The sequence below is a fragment of the Microchirus variegatus genome, assembly GCF_963457635.1.
Source record: "Microchirus variegatus genome assembly, chromosome: 16".
Lineage (NCBI taxonomy): Eukaryota > Metazoa > Chordata > Actinopteri > Pleuronectiformes > Soleidae > Microchirus > Microchirus variegatus.
In genome coordinates this window covers 3054250-3071512 of record NC_139817.1, presented here as the reverse complement: position 1 = coordinate 3071512, position 17263 = coordinate 3054250, and the positions used below count along the sequence as shown (strand labels likewise).

At 42.2% G+C, this 17263-nt stretch overlaps 2 protein-coding genes across 2 annotated transcripts in view; one reads left to right on the top strand and one right to left on the bottom strand.

Moving 5' to 3' along the window:
- Positions 1-763: 763 nt before the first annotated feature.
- Positions 764-4652, bottom strand: c9h2orf80 (chromosome 9 C2orf80 homolog; the record flags this gene model as incomplete). The annotated part of the gene is made up of 8 exons (XM_083902850.1): positions 764-814; positions 910-1022; positions 2245-2332; positions 2423-2500; positions 3274-3364; positions 4254-4336; positions 4429-4510; positions 4612-4652. 8 exons carry the CDS (start codon positions 4650-4652, stop codon positions 764-766), a joined length of 627 nt encoding a protein of 208 aa, XP_083758976.1.
- Positions 4653-10285: 5633 nt separating this feature from the next.
- The window catches only part of pikfyve (phosphoinositide kinase, FYVE finger containing), a 33152-nt gene continuing 26174 nt past the window's right edge, over positions 10286-17263 (top strand). Inside the window, exons 1-4 of the mRNA XM_083903170.1 lie at positions 10286-10395; positions 13181-13380; positions 16266-16430; positions 17217-17228. Of these exons, the coding sequence (XP_083759296.1) occupies positions 13197-13380; positions 16266-16430; positions 17217-17228 (361 nt within the window). The 5' untranslated portion in view covers positions 10286-10395; positions 13181-13196. The remainder of the gene's footprint in view (positions 10396-13180; positions 13381-16265; positions 16431-17216; positions 17229-17263) is intronic.

Here is a 17263-nt window from a genome sequence, read left to right as displayed (position 1 = left end):
CGGCTGGAGGCGGTCACCAGTGAAATAAATGATGGTCTCACCCCACAGGAGCTCGGCCTCTCTTTATAAACCTCCGTCCCAAAGCGCCGGCAGATCCCACTTTATCTGTTCTGTCAATGGAGGCAGGATTTAAAAAGCGTCGCGTTCGCTGCCAAGTGTCTCTCCGCGCTCGGACGGTGGAAAAAGCCAACATTCCCTGAGTCATCACAGCCAGGGCGATAAAACAAAAAACTCCCCCCGCCGGGCAAATTCTCTTTATTGATAAAGACAACGTTTCAGCCGTTAACGGAGCGGATTAAAGTTTTTTTCCGCGCATGAATCCGCGCCGTCATCAGAATAAAAAACACGACAACAACGCGGGCTGAGCCTTTAACAAGAGAGACGGCACCAGAAGTCCACAAAACAGAGCCTAAATATTCAATTGCTGATGAAATATACAAACGTTAACACATTGAATCATTAAAGATACAGTAGGCGGGATTTTTAATGTCTTTATTGATCGTTAATCTCATGAAAATTAACAATACAACTGATCTGATTGAGAGAAAACAAACTTGACCGCACGTCCTCTGGCCTCACTTCATCAGAGAGCGACAGAGGGCGCCACCTACTGGCCGCTCGACCAACTAACTACCGACTAACGTTCTGTCTACTGCAGCTTTACATAAAAACATCCAAACAGCAGAGATATAAATATAAAAGACGAATACATTCAATTGGAAATAAAAACATAATAAAGAATCAAAGTTGCAGGACGTGGACGTCAGTCCCTCAGAGACTCCTGAGAACCTTCGTACTTCTCGTCTCCGCTGTCCTGAGAGTCCACGAGACGAGAGGAGAAGAAGAAGAGTTGCAGTTAGACAACAGAGCCACACGGTGGCAGCGTTGTTTCCTTTTGTGGACACTCACGCCGAGGAAGGAGCGCGACGAAGACGACGAAGAAGACGACGCCGCAGCAGCAGCCGGAGCGTGAGGAGCGTTGGCCTTCTCCCTCTCGGACAACCATCGTCTCAGCTTCTCGTCTAAAAAAAAAAAACCAAAGATGTTTTTTTGAGTTTGTGTGTTTGCTTTGTGGCTCCGCCCATTCCACTGCTCGTTCCACAGGTGCCTCCAATTCAGCAATCGAGCATAAGAAGCTGGCTAACACTGCCGCAAAAGCCCTGTTCTGAACGCTCGCTTTAGCAGTATCTCTCTAGGTCCACCTTAAAGGTCCACCTTAAAAAAAAGTCAAAACGAAAGAACTTAAGGGACAGGAAATGACATCAGCCACAGAGGCGACCGGTACCTAACAGCTGTTAGCATTTGGAAAAGTGATCATTTGCAGGCTCTAGCAGGCACATTGCCCTCATAGATAAAAGATAAATCCTCTGAGGCTGGAAGTTTGTGGAGAACTCTGTGCTGCACTGTGTTTTACGGACAAAGCGGAGCAACAACAATTCCAGGAAACATGAGTGAGTCATCTTTTTTCACACTTATTTTTATATTTATATTAGTTTCTTCAATTCGTTTTTTGTTTTTAAATGTTTACAAAACATCGTCATCATCGCAGGAGCCTTTTGTAATTTAAAAGCTAACATTTGAGTGACATTATTCTTTGATTTGGCAATAATTTAAAACATTTCACACCCATTAGTGCAGAATAAGAGTTTTACATTTATATCATGAGTCTAGAGAGGCGGCCATTTTTGGACCACCGTGTTGTACAGTAGCCCACAACGGACAAACTAAACATGTTGTGAGTTTTAATGCTAACTAAAGGTGACATACAGTAGTTTCACCAATAAATGTTAGTAAATTATTCTGATAGTATTTTTGTAACTTTAACTCGTGTAGGATTTACAAAAAAATTACCAAAGTAAATAAACTGAACATTTCTTCCAAAACTAACTAACAAAAATAAATAAATATCAAAATGGCCGACTTCCTGTTGAGTTGAGGCCTCGGCCCCGATGGAGTTTTTTGTTCGTCTTGTGCTGTAACAAGTTCCCACCAAGTTGTGTGAAATTCGGTGCAACTTAATTTTGGCTTGAGCCATCCATGCTTCACCTTAAGGGGGCGATAAAGAGCCCTGGGTCTGAGCACAATGACAATATCGCATTTTCGCCACACCTGACCTCCATTTCCAGAGTCTTTATGCTCGTTAACCCGAATTTTAAAAATGCTACGTGTGATTAAAGGCCTGTGAGGTGACCCAGTTTGGCCACAAGAGGGCGCAAGTCCTGGCATTGATCGGCTCAGACTTACTGTGCTTCTTGCAGTGATGCACGGCCTTGTACGAGCCCAACATGGCAAACGGGTGATAGGAGAGCGTGAAGGGGTAAACAATCGTACCCTGGAGTTAGAGGTAAAGAAATATGGAAATTATGGAAAAAATTATCAACAACAACAACAACAACGTGAGCGTGAAGGTTTTCTTTCGCACCTTTGACGGATGGTTCGGATACAAAGCTGCTGGTTTACATCGGTACAGAGACAAGATCTCCGCCACTGGAAGACTGTTCTGAAGCACAGAGTTTAAAACACAACATTTACGACGACGAAAAAACTATCAATAAAGTTTTACGTAAGAATTACGTATGTATATCTACACCCATAAGTACGCTTGTATGAGAATATTATTGATTTTCTTTCAGTTTAGTTTCGTTTGATTGCGTAAGTAGCTAGCTAAAAAAAAGTTAGTTAAAAATCCAGAAGGAAAAATAAAATTAAATTGTTTCAGGACCTCGTCTGCCTTTAAAAAAGGAAGAAAAATACTAAACTAGCACAAGTAAATCACAAATAACGACGACAAAAAACCCTCAAAAAGTTTTTAAAACCTGTCCTGATGCAGGTTTTTAATTGTTTATGTATATCTACACTCATAAGTACGCTTGTATGAGGATATTATTGATTTTCTTTCAGTTTAGTTTCGTTTGATTGCATAAGTAGCTAGCTAAAAAAAAAAAAGCTAGCTAAAAATCCAGAAGGAAAAATAAAATTAAACTGTTTCAGGACCTCGTCGGCCTTTAAAAAAAGAAGAAGAAGACTAAACTAGTACAAGTAAATCACAAATAACAACAATAATAGTAACATTTTCATGTTTGTAGCCTTAAAATAAGACTTTTATATGTATTTTATCATGTTCCTACGGCAGCCTGAATGGGACAAAGCAGTCACAGTGTGTTCACTTTTTAAAAATGGAAAGTTACTTCTCAAACAAAGAAGCACAACAACAATGCTTTCTGGTGTGTGAAGGCCACCGTAGTTGTCTGTGTCAATAAATTTTTTACATACCATAATAATTCCAGCAAAGGACGACAGGATCATGGCCTCCCGCTCTAAACGATCCGGATACTGAGATCCTCCTAAGATGCGAGTGGCTCCTCTGTGAGGAACACAAACACCAACAGTTAGAGAAGAAGTATCTCCACGTTCAGCCTGGTTTGTCCATTCAGGCTGCCGTAGAAACAAGATGGTGGCCTCCGTAAAAGTACGGAAGCGTGTGGCATTGCAACTTGAAAAAAAAACAAAAACTCCTGTTTTTCTCAGTAATTAATTTTCGGTTTGATTTTTTGAATAATTTTTTTTCTGTTTTACTGCCAAAAATTTTTTTTCTGTTTTTCAGAGAAATTTTTTTTTCTGTTTTTCGTGCAAATTCTTGATTAAACTAAACAAGCTGTCCATGTTGTTATAAAAAAAATTACTCCGAAAAACAGAAAAAAAATTACTCCGAAAAACAGAAAAAAAATTACTCCGAAAAACAGGGGAAAAAAATGTGAATGAAAAACAGAAAAATAATAACCCTGAAAAACAGAAAGAAAAAAATAGTCCGAAAAACAGAAAAAAAAATTTAGACAGAAAAACAGAGAAAAAATATTAGTCAGAAAAAAAGAAAAAAAATTATTTAAAAAATCAAATAAAAAAGGCTTATTCTACGGGTTCTACGGCTGTGATGTTCAGCTTGGAGACGGACAGAAGATGCTGAGAATTCCGTTAGGAGTGACCAGGACGGACGTTAGGGTTAGAAATGAGCATATAATCCAGGAACGGGTGAAGTGGAACGGTTTGGAGAGTGAAGGTTGAGATGTCTGATGTTGAAGACCACTGAGAAGGTTCAGAGATGGGGGACAAGATGGAAGAAGTAGAAGATCCATCTTCCACAAAGAGACATATCCTCTAATTTAGATTGTCCAATTTGCCTAATCCCCTAATCTGCATGTGTTTGGACCCGGAGAACCTGGAGGAACCCGGAGAACCTGGAGAACTGTGCTCACATGAGGTTGCTGTCGAGGACGTCGCGACCTTCCTCTCGGTGCAGCCACCACACGGCGACGCTGATGGCGAGGTCGTAGTGAGCCTGACACACACACACACGCACACACACAAATAACACTTAACACAACTTTAATCCAGAAAACGGGGACGTTTAAGCGTACGGAGACATCTCACCAGGTCGTCCAGCATGGTGGACGTCCCCTTCCCCTTTGGATCGAAGGACTTTTCTCTGAGTTTCTGCCCAATGTAGTCGTCACTGTTCAAATTAGAGATTAAAAAAACAGCACAATAATAATAATAATAATCTTATGCTGTGTTAAGACGACTCATATTTGTTGTTAATTGCCGTCCACTCACATCAGAGCCTCCACGTCTCTCTTCAGCCGCTTTGAGCCCATTTTACTCCTCTCTGCTGCAGCAGAACCATTTAAAAATTATAAAATGTGCATAAAATTCTACTTAAAATGCACAGAATGATGTGCAAAAATCACAAAATCAGCAACATCTCAGTATCTGTAATTCTGTAAAGACACATTTTACATTTATATTCTCTTTATTTCTGTGTTAAAGTGTAAAAAAACAACATATGTGTTGATGGTAGAGTAGGTTAGGTTGATACTGAAGTCTATTTTGTTATGTTTAGGTTGTCATAAATCATCGTTTGCTTGGCAGAACTCAGTTAGTGCCACCTAGTGTCTGTGTTTCTCCACTACATCATAAAGAGGTTGTATTTTGGTGTTTTTTGATTAACTGGTTTATAATATAATATAGCACCAAAAACTTAAATTAAATTAAGATATTGTTGACTTCAGCTGAGAGAGATTCTACCGGATTGTCCTTTCACCAAGTGGTTGGAATAAATTAAATGAATTAAAGTACACAAGCTGTGTACAAGTACTTTTGACACACATTTTAAAGATGGAAAAAGTCAAGCATTTCTTATTTATTTGATAAATGAATCGCAACTCTATACATGCACATATAAATATACTGTGGATATAAATCTGAGGAGCTGGAAACAATCTATTTGTGCTGGTGTTGCCAGGAAATGAACCCGACACCAACACAGTAACCGACAAACGCAGTTTACAGTTTATCTGTTAAATCTTTAATAAAAAACAAGAGAGCGCAAAGAAAGAAAGAAACAAACAAAGAAAACTGAATCCATCTCTCTTTGCGTAACAAACGTTTAATCAGAATAACCTTTAAAATAAACATCAATTTAAAATAAAACAACACGCCGAGGACCTGAACTCACCGCACAGTCCTGCAGCGACAACACTTCGGTGCATACGAGGCTGTAAAATCCCAAACAAAAACCTCTGTGAGGCAGAGAAACATGAGCCTTTTCACTCGGCTGCTGAGTCTCAGGTGAACGGAAGCCGCGATGAATCATTCATGACCAACCCCCGACTGTCACAGATTACACAGATTATCGCCGCCGGCCGTTTAAAGAAAAAAAAGGAAATAAATAAAAGCGATCAATCGGTCAGAGCGGGCGTTTCCAGCCTCTGCTTGGCTGCAGTGGTCGTTTTCTTCTTCTTCTTCTGCTGCTGCTGCTGCTGCTTCTTCTTGTCCTTAAACATCGGCGAACTCAGAAACATGCTGTCCGTGAATTTATCCCCACGCCGTATTTTGCTGTTTTAAAAAGAAACAAACAAACAAACGAAAGACGGTTAATTCCTCACAGCTAACAGCCATTAGATCACACACAAGAAGGGGCGCGGTCACCTGTTGAGGGGCGGCTCCTTGTAGCTGACGACGCCGTGGCGTCTCCTGGTTCTGCCGCCGTTTTCCGCGTCGGGCGTCTCGATGGTGTTCGTCAGCGAAGTCAAGACTCGTCCCACTGAGGAAAAAGACACGCGTCAATAACGGGTTCTTTGATTTAGCCTAAAGTTACGCACTGCAGCTTTAAGACGGTAGAAGAGGGACCGCACCTGGAGAGTCTGCGGTCGTCGCTCCGGCTCCTCCCCCGGCCGACGCCTCCCTCCTCGGGCTGCCCAGGAAAGTGTCCGACCCCGCGTCGGCGACGCTAACGTCCATGTCCAGCCACGGTGGCGCCTCGTCCGCGAGCGCGTCCCTCGGGTCGTCCGCCGAGACGCCGTCGGATGTCGTCGTCGTCGCTCCGTCCTGCGTTTTTCGCCCGTAGACGACAAACGTCTCTCGGGGATCCCTGCCTTCCGCGGCCGCGCCGCGCTGCTTGGATTTAGCGCGACGCTGCGTTGGCTTCGAGTCGCCCCTGGACTTCGGCTTTGAGGGTTTGGAGCCGTAGAATTGCTCGAAGACGTCCGCGTCGTCGCAGAGGTCAAAATGCGAGAGGTTGGGCGTTTGTAAATCGCCAGACTCTTTGTTTCTCTCGGCGGCGTCTTCTGCGCTACATCGAGGCGCTTTATCTTCAGAGGCGACTCCTTTGTTGCTACGGCTACTCTTGCTCTTCTTTTCCTTGTTGTTTAAAAGGTCGCCTAGCTCCCCCGCCGTCTTCTTGATCTTCTTGATTTTCTTCTTGACGGACGACTGCGTCGTCTTTTCTTTCCTGGCTTTTTTGGGCTTCTGAAACTCGGCACCTGTGGAAGAATCTTGGTCCTGCGGGAGAACTTCTGGGTTTTCTTGGCCGCTCCAGCTCTCCGAGTCTTGAGTGGCCATCCACGGACGCTTCCAGGAGCCCTGCGTTCCGTCGCCGTTCCTGTGAGCGCTCGGTTCCGTCTGATCCCGATCGACCTCTGCGACCGTCGGCGGTTCCTCGGCGTCAAATCTGAACAATCCCGATGACGGCATCGAGTCCCGCTCTGGCGAGTCCAGCGCGGAGTGATCCACCACCGAGACAACAAACGTCCCCCTGCATTGCTGCTTGTGACTGCTCTTCACGCTGCCATCGTGTCTTTGAAGATCCAACTCTGGACATGCGAACCCTTCGGATTTCTCCAGGTCTTCGCGCGTTTCACGTTTCCCCCGAACATCTTCCGCTTCACTCCGGAGCTTGTCCGGCTCGGACTCGCTGCCCTCACTTGCAGAAGACAGCGGGGACGCAGCGAAAAGTGGTTTCCTGGTGGCTGAAGACATCCTCCTGCCTTTGGTTCTGGACCTTCTGCACGTAATCGTGGAGAATAAACGCTCTGCGATGTCTTTCTCCGGTCGTAAAGTGAGACTTTCCCTGACTTCGGCGAGTTTGTGATCGGGATCTGTGAAATAATCGGTCAAGTCGACGTCACAGGGCGTGGTCTTTGTGTCGTGTGCTGGTTTTGATTTCACCGTTTTTTGATTGTTTTCTTTCAGTTTGGGAATGCGCGAGGCCGCGGCACTTGAAGACGTTTTTTTTGGCGCCGCGGTTTCTACGTTGTCCGTCCGCGACACAGCAGGAACCACCTGAACCTCAGTCGTAGCAGATGCCGCAGAAAATGGATTCTCTGTTGCGCTCGACCCACGGGAACCCTCTTTGTTCTTCTTGCATTTCACTTTTGCGCAGCCCGGCTTTTTCTTGGCCTTGGCATCCATGGCGAGGATCTCGGAGACATCGCTCTGCGTCATCTCCATGGTCGAGTCCAGGATCAGCGTTTTGTCTTGTTTGTGTTCGCGTTCTGGTTTGGTTGCAGTGACCGCGGTCTGGACGGGGATCACGGCGGAGACGGGCGGTTTGCTTGGTCTTTCGCACGTGCTGACGCGCGGAGGGCCGAGAACCAAATTCGCATCAAAGCCCGACTGAGAGAACGAGTGTCTCTCTACTTCTTCCCCGAGGCTGCTGGACGGACGGGACGTTCCCGCCTGAGGAACTTGTAGGTGATGACTTGACGGCCTTTTCTCCACACCGGTATAACCTGCGTGAAAAGGGAGTTCTACTTCAATTGAAAGTGCAGCTTGCATTTCAAACATGTCATTACAGTCTGAACGGAAAGTTAACCCCCCACGTTCCATATATATACATATATATAATATCAAAATCCTGAATTAAAAAGTCCTCCTACCTTTATGAACATCAGTGAGTCGACTCTGGAAGATATTATCACCTAGGTTCGTTTCAGGAGGTTCCTCGTCCACGTGTTTGGTGGGAAAGAGGAAATCCTTTGGCTTTTCTATCCGACGAGGTAAATAATCTGTAAGACTACAAAGATCAGGAAGATTAGCTCTTTGCACTACATTTAAATGTTGACGTGGTATTTTCTCACCTTTCCACTGCAAGGTTTCCCTCGTTGATGTCACGCTCACTCTTGGTATCCTCAGACAGTCTGGGAAGGTCCTGTAAGGTAATAACAGATTAAATCTGTTGTTGTTTTTCAGCATTTCCCATCATATTATTATAATAGACTGAAATTACGCGTGGACAGCAAACGTCGCCGCTTCCTTACACAGTCGGTGAACAGTTCCGACACCATGTCAAAGTGATGCAGGGTGTTGCTGTGGAGGTTCTTCAGGATGAGGTGCTGCAAGGCGACACAGTACAGTATGATCAATCAGAACATTTCCGGTGAACGCTTGCGTCGGTCAGACGCGGAAACAAACGCACCAGTTTCCTGTCCTTGTATTTCCTGGTGGCCAGCTCGAAGCACAGCGACTCCACTAGTTTGTGCAGATACACGATCTCTTGCTGCAGCTGCCGACTTCTCTCCTTCTGAGCCTCCAGAGCCAGAGCTAAGGCCTTGTTGTTGGTCTTTAGAGAGATCTTGAAGAAGGACGAGGTGTCTGGCGTGGTCATAAACAAGGATTTACATCATTAGGAGAATGCAAAGTCATGAAGATTTCACATTAATGATGTTAGCTGGTTCATGAATGTGTTTGGACTCACTCAGGATCTTATTCTTAATCTTTGCTGCTGCAGCTGAGGTCTGCTTGGAAACTCTTGAAGATTTCATCATTGTCGGTGTAATTATAACCAGTCTCTCGGGTGAAGAAAATGAATAACCTGAGAAAACAAACGATCAAGAAAGTTAGCGGACATATCACTTTATTTAGTGTCATGGGTCTGTACGGTGGCCAGTGAGTGCAAAGCAATAACACAAAGTGTACATGACTGACAAACTGACTGGCATCTAAATACAACCCGATACAACACAAACGTGCAGTTATTCAGTAATTCGCTTTGTTTTTAAACATATAATAAAGTGATATAATTGACAAAAGTGTTGTTTTTTTAGGTAAATGGACTGATTAGTTGTGGGCGAGTCAAAGTTAGCATGAGCTGATTCATTTCAATGTGATGCTAACCGGTGTAACCGTCGGTGTAGCCTGTTGCTAACTAACGCGTCAACCTCCGTAGTTTAGACAAAACTACTCACCGCGGTTAAACGTGAACCAGCAGACGGTCTTTGTAGTTTTCGCTTCTCTGTCGTGAACAAATAAAATCCCATGGATAAATAACGGTTGGTTGATTAAAAGAAGTCCGTGACGACTCCACTACCCCATCACTTTATCCAGTTTAAATAAAAACAGAAACTCCGCCGTTACGTCTGCGCATGTGCGCGGAGGCGGAGCTGCTTCTTCTACTTCCTCCTTCTTCTTCTTTCTTCTTCTTCTTTGTTATTAATGGCGGGTTACAGCTTTTGTTTGCGTATACCGCCACCTACTGTACAGGAGTGTGGAAAGGGAATGGAGGGGATAGACTTCCATTCTCATTTTTGTAAGGAGAAAATGGATAGTAAATAAATAAATAAGTCCAATACTACTACTACTACTAATAATAATAATAATAATAATAATAATAATAATAATAATAATAATAATAACAATAATAATAATAAATAAATAAATAATGTATTTATCTATTTAAAAAATAAAAGTAAATACATTTACCTAAATTATTTCCCTTCTACTTCCTCTTCTTCTGTACATCATGAAAACCATATTTAGCTATTTATTTATTTTTACTAAAATTTGCTTCAAAACTAAAATAAACACGGTTTAATGGAAAGTTAACGCCGCTAGGTGGCGCCCCTGTCCCAGATAGGCTATTTTGACGATTGAGTTTTCCGGGCTCCGCTGCTCTTGTCTCTCTTGCGATCACAACAGTCGCTTGATTGTGTGCGTGCTTCGATTGGTCGCGACTGGGCTGCTTGTGCACTGGGAGTCGGCTGTTTTATTTGCCCCTTTCAGGTGGATTTTATGGACGTTTTCAGCGCCGCAGCGGTGATGTCCGCGACACACGACACGCTGGTGAGTGGCACCTGTCGCTGTCGCTACGTTTTAGTCGCGTGAATTGTTTATAAAGAAGATAAAAAATAAGGATATTAGAGCCAGCCGGCTAGTTAGCATAGGAGGCTAAGGTTAGCTGTTCCGGCTCCTCTGTTGTACACTGACTGAAGCTAGTCGGCTAACAGTAGCTAGCTCGCTCAGTACACCGTGTCATACTTGACTTATTCGTGTTTTGAAACGCAAAATTAATCTAAGCTGTGCTGTTTTTTTGTGTGTGTGTGTTTTTCGCTTATGAAAACACACGCTGACACGCACGTTATTCAAGGCTAAGTGTAATCAAATTAGCTTGTTTGCTTCAAGCAGCTACCAACCAATGACTCTGTGAAGTTAGTTTCTGATACGACAGTAAAGTACCACAGAAGTGGAGCGGGTTAATAAACTGGAGTTGTCACATCTGGACTAGATTAATCTATAGAAGCTAAATGCGCTAATAATAATAATAATAATAGCAACAGTTCCTGTTTTGTAACCTACACTAAAAATGGATCATGTCACACAGTTTGCTGCATATCAATAAAAAGTTGGACCAGGTTAAGCTTGTGTGTTGACATGCATGTTAAAAGTCAGATTTTTTAGCCTGTTATTTTGTTTTCTTTGTGCCTAATAGAGCTGAAAACAATACATCGATAAATACGTTAATCAACAACTTTTAAAACACGATTTCTGATTGTTTTAGTTTCTTGAATATGAAAAGTTGTGTCATTTCTTTGCTCCATGTTAGAAATCATTAAAAGTTAATCATTTTTGGTTTATGGACAAAACACTTTTCTTTTTTTCTTTTTTCTTTTTTTTTAAATGGACCAAACGATTACTCGATTAATCAATAACGACAATAATCGTAAATTGCAGCTCTACGTGTAAATATATTAGTCCGACTAAAAATGGGGCAATCTGAGACCAACTTCAGGCAGTTTAAACGTCCGGTGCGCGCGAGCTAATCAGAAGCCGCGGGCACGTGCACTAGTCAGGTGTCACGCTGTGACGTGACGTCCTGTTGTGGTCACATGACGAGGTGGAGCTCGTGCTGCTGCTGCTGCAGCTGCTGTGTTGTTGCTTCTGCTTTATCCTGTGTGTGTGTGTGTGTGCGTTTGTAAAGTCGTCGCCTCGCAAAACGGAAACGAAACAACTGTCGCTGTGTTCCACAGGTAAGTGACACCTAAAGGGATAATCCCGGATAATCCCACGGAATATCGATGTATGTTTTTTTTAAGTGGCTGATGTTGCTTCACTCTGGAGTGATCTCGTGGGGTTAGTTTCTCAACTTAATTAGCGTGCGCGTGCGTGCGTGCGTGTGAATGAGTGAGTCAGTGTGAATGAGTGTGTGTGTGTGTGTGTGTTGGCGACTTAGAATGTCTTTTTTCATGTTGTCACTCACGATTAATCGAAATGTACGGATTAATCGACTCTAACAATAATCGTTAGATGGCTGCACGATTTTGGATAAATATGTCATTGCGATTATTTTGACAGGAATGTGGCGATTTGCAATGTAATTTTTGCCCAATATGTGTTTTTAAAAGAAGTTGTGACCCAAAACCACTACTAGGGTGTAATAAAGGCAGAAATACGGATTTAAAACTTTTATTTTTTAAATAAGAAAAAATTACAATAAATCGGTAAAAATACAATAATAACATGTTATATGTAAAACAAAGGCAGAAATCCGTATATTTAATGACTTCCGCAGGGACATGAAGGACATCACTGACTCCACGTGTCTTTGATTTCTTTATTGCTTTTATGAGTCGAATAATAACCTCATTGTTTTCAGTTACTGTCCGATTACTGGCCCATTCTCCGAGGTAAATAATAACCATAAATGATAACACAAAATTTTAATGGTCAGTCAGGGCATGACATCAATCAATATAAAACTAAATGTTCTCGAATAAAATGGTCAAATTAAAGCCTGTTTTTTTCCAGTTTGGAATGAATACATCCATCTTAAAGCAAAGTTTGGCTGCCTCACAACAACATTTCAGCGTAGTGAAATTGAAAAGTGCTCATGTTTGCTTGACATTTCCAAAACTAATGCTGTAAATCACCAGTCGAGAGTTCCCACGGGTTCTTGAAAATGGCCCTTAACGGACATGGGTCATGGAAAGTGCTTGTATTTTGAGAAAGTAAGAAGTTGGGTTGATATTTAGGTAAATGTGTCGCTCGTTTTGTTACGACACCACCTGGTGTGTCATGCTATGTACATAGACTAACAAACGTGGAGACATAATTACTCGTCCACGGTCTGACATGAGATTACGTGCAGAACAATGAGCGAGTAAAGTTAAGAAAGAGCCACCAACGTGAAATGGTCCTGGAAAGTCCTTGAATTTGATGCCAACCAACGTGCGCGAACTAGTGCTGATAGCGGCGGTTAACGGCGTCAATGTTACCGCAAGTTAAGGCACGATGCGTTTCCGTGACGACTGACCGGAAAAAGACGCGCGTGGCGTCATGTTTACGCGACTCCCTTTTGTTAAAATGAGTCTCTAAAGTAACGCTAAACTTTAAAAACAAAGGCACACATACGCAGTACACAGGTACGCTAGTTATTTGTAGCGCTGCTCTTTTTGCTTAATAATATATAACATATCGCTCCAGTTCAACTCTAGGCACGCTAACGGCGCTAAACGAGCTAATGCAGCTAACAGAGCTAACTGTTAAACGGTGCCTGGACTCCGGTGCCGCGGCACGTAAACATGACGATTGGCCTGTGTAAACGTATCTTTCTTTCTCCTCCCTACTACAGGTGGAATAGCAGCAACATGGCTGCCGATGACAAGGCGTCGTCCTCCTCGTCCGCGGACTGGAGCGCCGATCCGCCCGTCGTCTCGCCCGCCAGCCCGTCGCAGCTGACGCACTTCAAGCCGCTGACGCCGGAGCAGGATGAACCGCCGCTCCGCTCCGCCTACAGCTCCTTCGTCAACCTGTTTCGCTTCAACAACAAAGGTCAGCGACGCACGTTTGAGCTTTGTTTGTTTACGACGCCGTGTTGGCAGGAAAAGACGAGGTCGTTTGGAGCGTAAAGAGTCCACTATGCGCTTTTTTTGAATATATCTGACCCTTATACTGCCCCCTGGTGCTTTCCGCCATAATGTAGACAGCCGGAGTGGGCGTTTATTCATGATTTTTGCATTTCTGTGCCTGAATATACTGACGAGTTTGCAGAACTCCCTTGGGTTACTTTTTTACAAGTCAAATATGTGTTCAGCAAATGTTTCTGAAGAAATTTTACGTCATTTAGCCTGAGGCTACAGTCGGAACGACCGCCTGTTATCTAAACCGTATTTACATGCTGGGGAACGAGCTTCTGCGGATGTTTACTCTTCAAACGGATGCTCGTAAAGATTCTATTTTCAGACTTTTTAACAAGAAGTAGCATCCCGACGTCATAAACATCTGTCCTGACCTGACTGAGCTAAAGATAGTAGCGCTAGATAGTAGTAAGTTCACACCGTGCATTTAAATGTGTCCTGAATCTCACTTGTCTGTTTAGTTTAGTTTAATTCATCTATTTGTATTTAATCTTGGCAAGAAAAACAGCAACAATACCACAATTGTCTTTTTTTTGGCTTTAATTCCAATCTGACGAGTAAAAACCTCTGTACTGTATATCACGTTCTCCTATTTTTTGGTTCATTCTTTCATAAAAATGTTCTTAAAGTAAAGCTTTGAACAGATTCAGTTTTATATAACATCCTGTAAAGGATTTTAGTAAATCATTATCGCGACGATGACTCAGTTTCAGACTTTGTATTAACTTTTGTCGCGAGGGTTCGGCTCCAAGTTCAGGTGTGAACACGTTCAAGTGTGTTCACGCCAGGATGAAGTGCTGGTTTATCAGTAATCTGCGTATATATTGAGTGTATATCCTGATTTATAGGAGATATATGTGGATAAAAAGCTGCACAGGGGTCATTTCTCTGGACTCGTGAAGTGGCTGACGGTCACAAAACGGCTAGCTACGCTAATGCTAACCTAAAAATTAAAGAATTTGCGTTTTGCCCTAATGAGGTTGCACGGTGTTTGTATTATGTTAGCCCTACGCTAATGCTACTTGTGCCACAAACAACAACATTGACTATAAATGTGGTAAAATTATAGGATTTAAATAGAAAAAAATTACGTTTTTAATACAAATTTGTCCATTTTTTTGTATAAATTTACAATATTTAGCGCGTTTCAGAAATATACTCACTCATAAATATGATAATTATCAAAGCAACAACCTTTAAAACCAGGAAAAGTCATCACAGATGCTTTACTACGACCGTGAACGCACACATATACCAAATTTAATTCAAATCTGGTGAGTTTGACAGAAATATGATGTTGTTTTTTTTACAGTTCTGCTCATTATAAGACATTTTTCAAATGGGACTTTTACGGGAGCAAACTCGTGAGATCACCTACTTCATTTCCAACGCGTGAAGTGAACTGAAAAATACTGAGTTTGTTCATTTTGTCACAAGACGCTAAACTCCCTGATTCGTCAAAGTGTGGAGCATAACCGAGTCCGTGCAGTTGACAGAAGTGAGCGAGGGCAAATTATAGCCAGAGTCTTGTGAGGTCATGTGATGGAAATGATGTGCCTTCCTGTGTCACATGACTCGCTACAGCAGTGGTTCTAAAGCTCACACTGACGTGAGTCACAGATGTGATTATGGCAAAGAGCAGCAGCTGCACTCTGTGTTCACAGACTGCGTTTGTGTCTTCAAATGAGATTATGTTTGATTTTCTGTCCCGTACAAATCGCACTGAATTAAGAGACTTCTCGTTTTGTTATTTTTTAACCACGTTTTATGCCCTTTTTCATGTATTTTAGGCACTAATACTATTGGATTGGATGAGATTAGAGCTGCACATTCCCCCATACATTTACAGAAACGTAACTTTCCACGGGATTTGGAGCTTTATTTTGTTCATAAAGCTCCACTATGAAGCCTTTAGTGAGCATGAAAACCCCAACAAGATGTTTAGTTTGTCCATTTCAGAGCCACTGTAAAGAAAAAGAACACACTTTTTAAGGTGTTAGGTGTGAAATTAGGTGTTTATCTTCCGTTTCACCGCTTTTTAACACACTTTAAACACTACTCTCCTCTTTTTACTACTACATACTACTTTTTTTAATGTTTACATTACTTTTTTCCTTGATTCACAGTAGAATTCCGCAGTAGAATCACTTTTTTAAGATGTTAGGTGTAAAACGAGCTGTTTATCTTCCATTTCACCACATTTTTTAGACATTTTAAACACTACAGCTAAGCCAAACTTTACTTTTTAATACTTCATACTACTTATTTTAATTTGTACATATTTGTTTCCTTTATCCACAGCAGTAGAATCACTTTTTTTTAAGGTGTTTAAGGTGTAAAACAAGTTGTTTATCTTCCATTTCACCTCATTTCTACACACTTTAAACACTACTGCTAATCCACATTTTTTAATTTTTTTCATTATTTACTCACAGCAGAATACAGCAGTAGAATTAGTATTTGCAGAATAAATAGGTCTTCCTCTCCCAGGACGGACACGGACAGATTCACAGATTATTATTATTATTATTATTATTATTACAGATTTGCAGATTAACAAGGGGTGGAAACTTATAAAACCATAAAATAACGTGGTTTTTGAACAGAAACTAATAGAAGAGAGGCATGTGGACAACAATCAAGCGGTATTAATATTAATATCAATACAAGGAAGCATGAGCACAAGAAAGAAAAAAGACGTTTGCCTCAATTTGCAATGATGCAAAACCTCACATTTGAAAAGAAGGATCCTCACAGTGTGTGTTTTGTGTTTGTGTGTGTGTGTGTGTGTGTGTGTAGAGGAGGGACGTTCTCCCTCGGCCGCCTCGGACAAATCAGACGAGCCGTCTCCTTCTCCCCAGTCGGAGAGGAGGAGCTGGTCGTCCAGTCCGTCTCTGTACGGATCCAGGGCGCAGCACCGGAAGCAGCATGGGGATCACCTGCGACGCACCTCCACCGCCTCAGGTAACGACAACACACACACACACACATACACAGTGCAAATGTTGATATTAGAGGCTTGTTTGGGTTCCTAGCACGCATCGCAAACAGGTTTGTGATGGTAAACAGTGAAAACTCTCTTAAACTCCAGGATTGAGTTATTAAGACGTTACATTTTGTTCTCTCTGGTTAACGTCGCGCCGCGTTATTCGCTGATTGCGTTATCTGTGATTTGAGGCCTCTGTTCTGTGTTGAATAAACTAATCACAGGTCACTGATAACACCTCGGACGTCGTCGTCTCCTGTTTGACAGAAAAATAGTGATCTTTTTTGTTTGTTTTGTTCTTTTAAGTTGAAGCAGTTCTGGGATGGCGAGAGCTTTAATCAGAATATTTAAACATGTAATGATGAGCCATTACTTGGTGTGAGTGTTTGTTTTAGTCATTAAAATAAGTTTCTCTGTTTTTTTCAGCGTCTTAAATTGTGAATATTTTGCAGTTTCTTTTGCCCCTTATAAAGAAATTTGCAAAAACGTAAGTTATGATATACTCTGTTTTGGGGCGATTTGCAATTTAACACCAAAATGAGTGGATTTCAGAACTCCGCCCATTCTCTGTGGTCACTATTTCGTAGTAAATGTGTTTTTCTATTATTTAAGTGATAGAATTATTTGTTGTTTTTCAGAGGAAAACGGTCACAAGGAGCAAATGAGCGATGATTTGGGATGTTTTAAAGTGTTAAAGCTGAATCTTTCACTCTTCTGTAGCTTCTGTAACGTCCACTCTCTCCACTGTCTTTTCTGTTTCACAGTGGATTGGCCAGGTGAGGGAGTGTGGTTTTGTGTGTGTGTGTGTGTG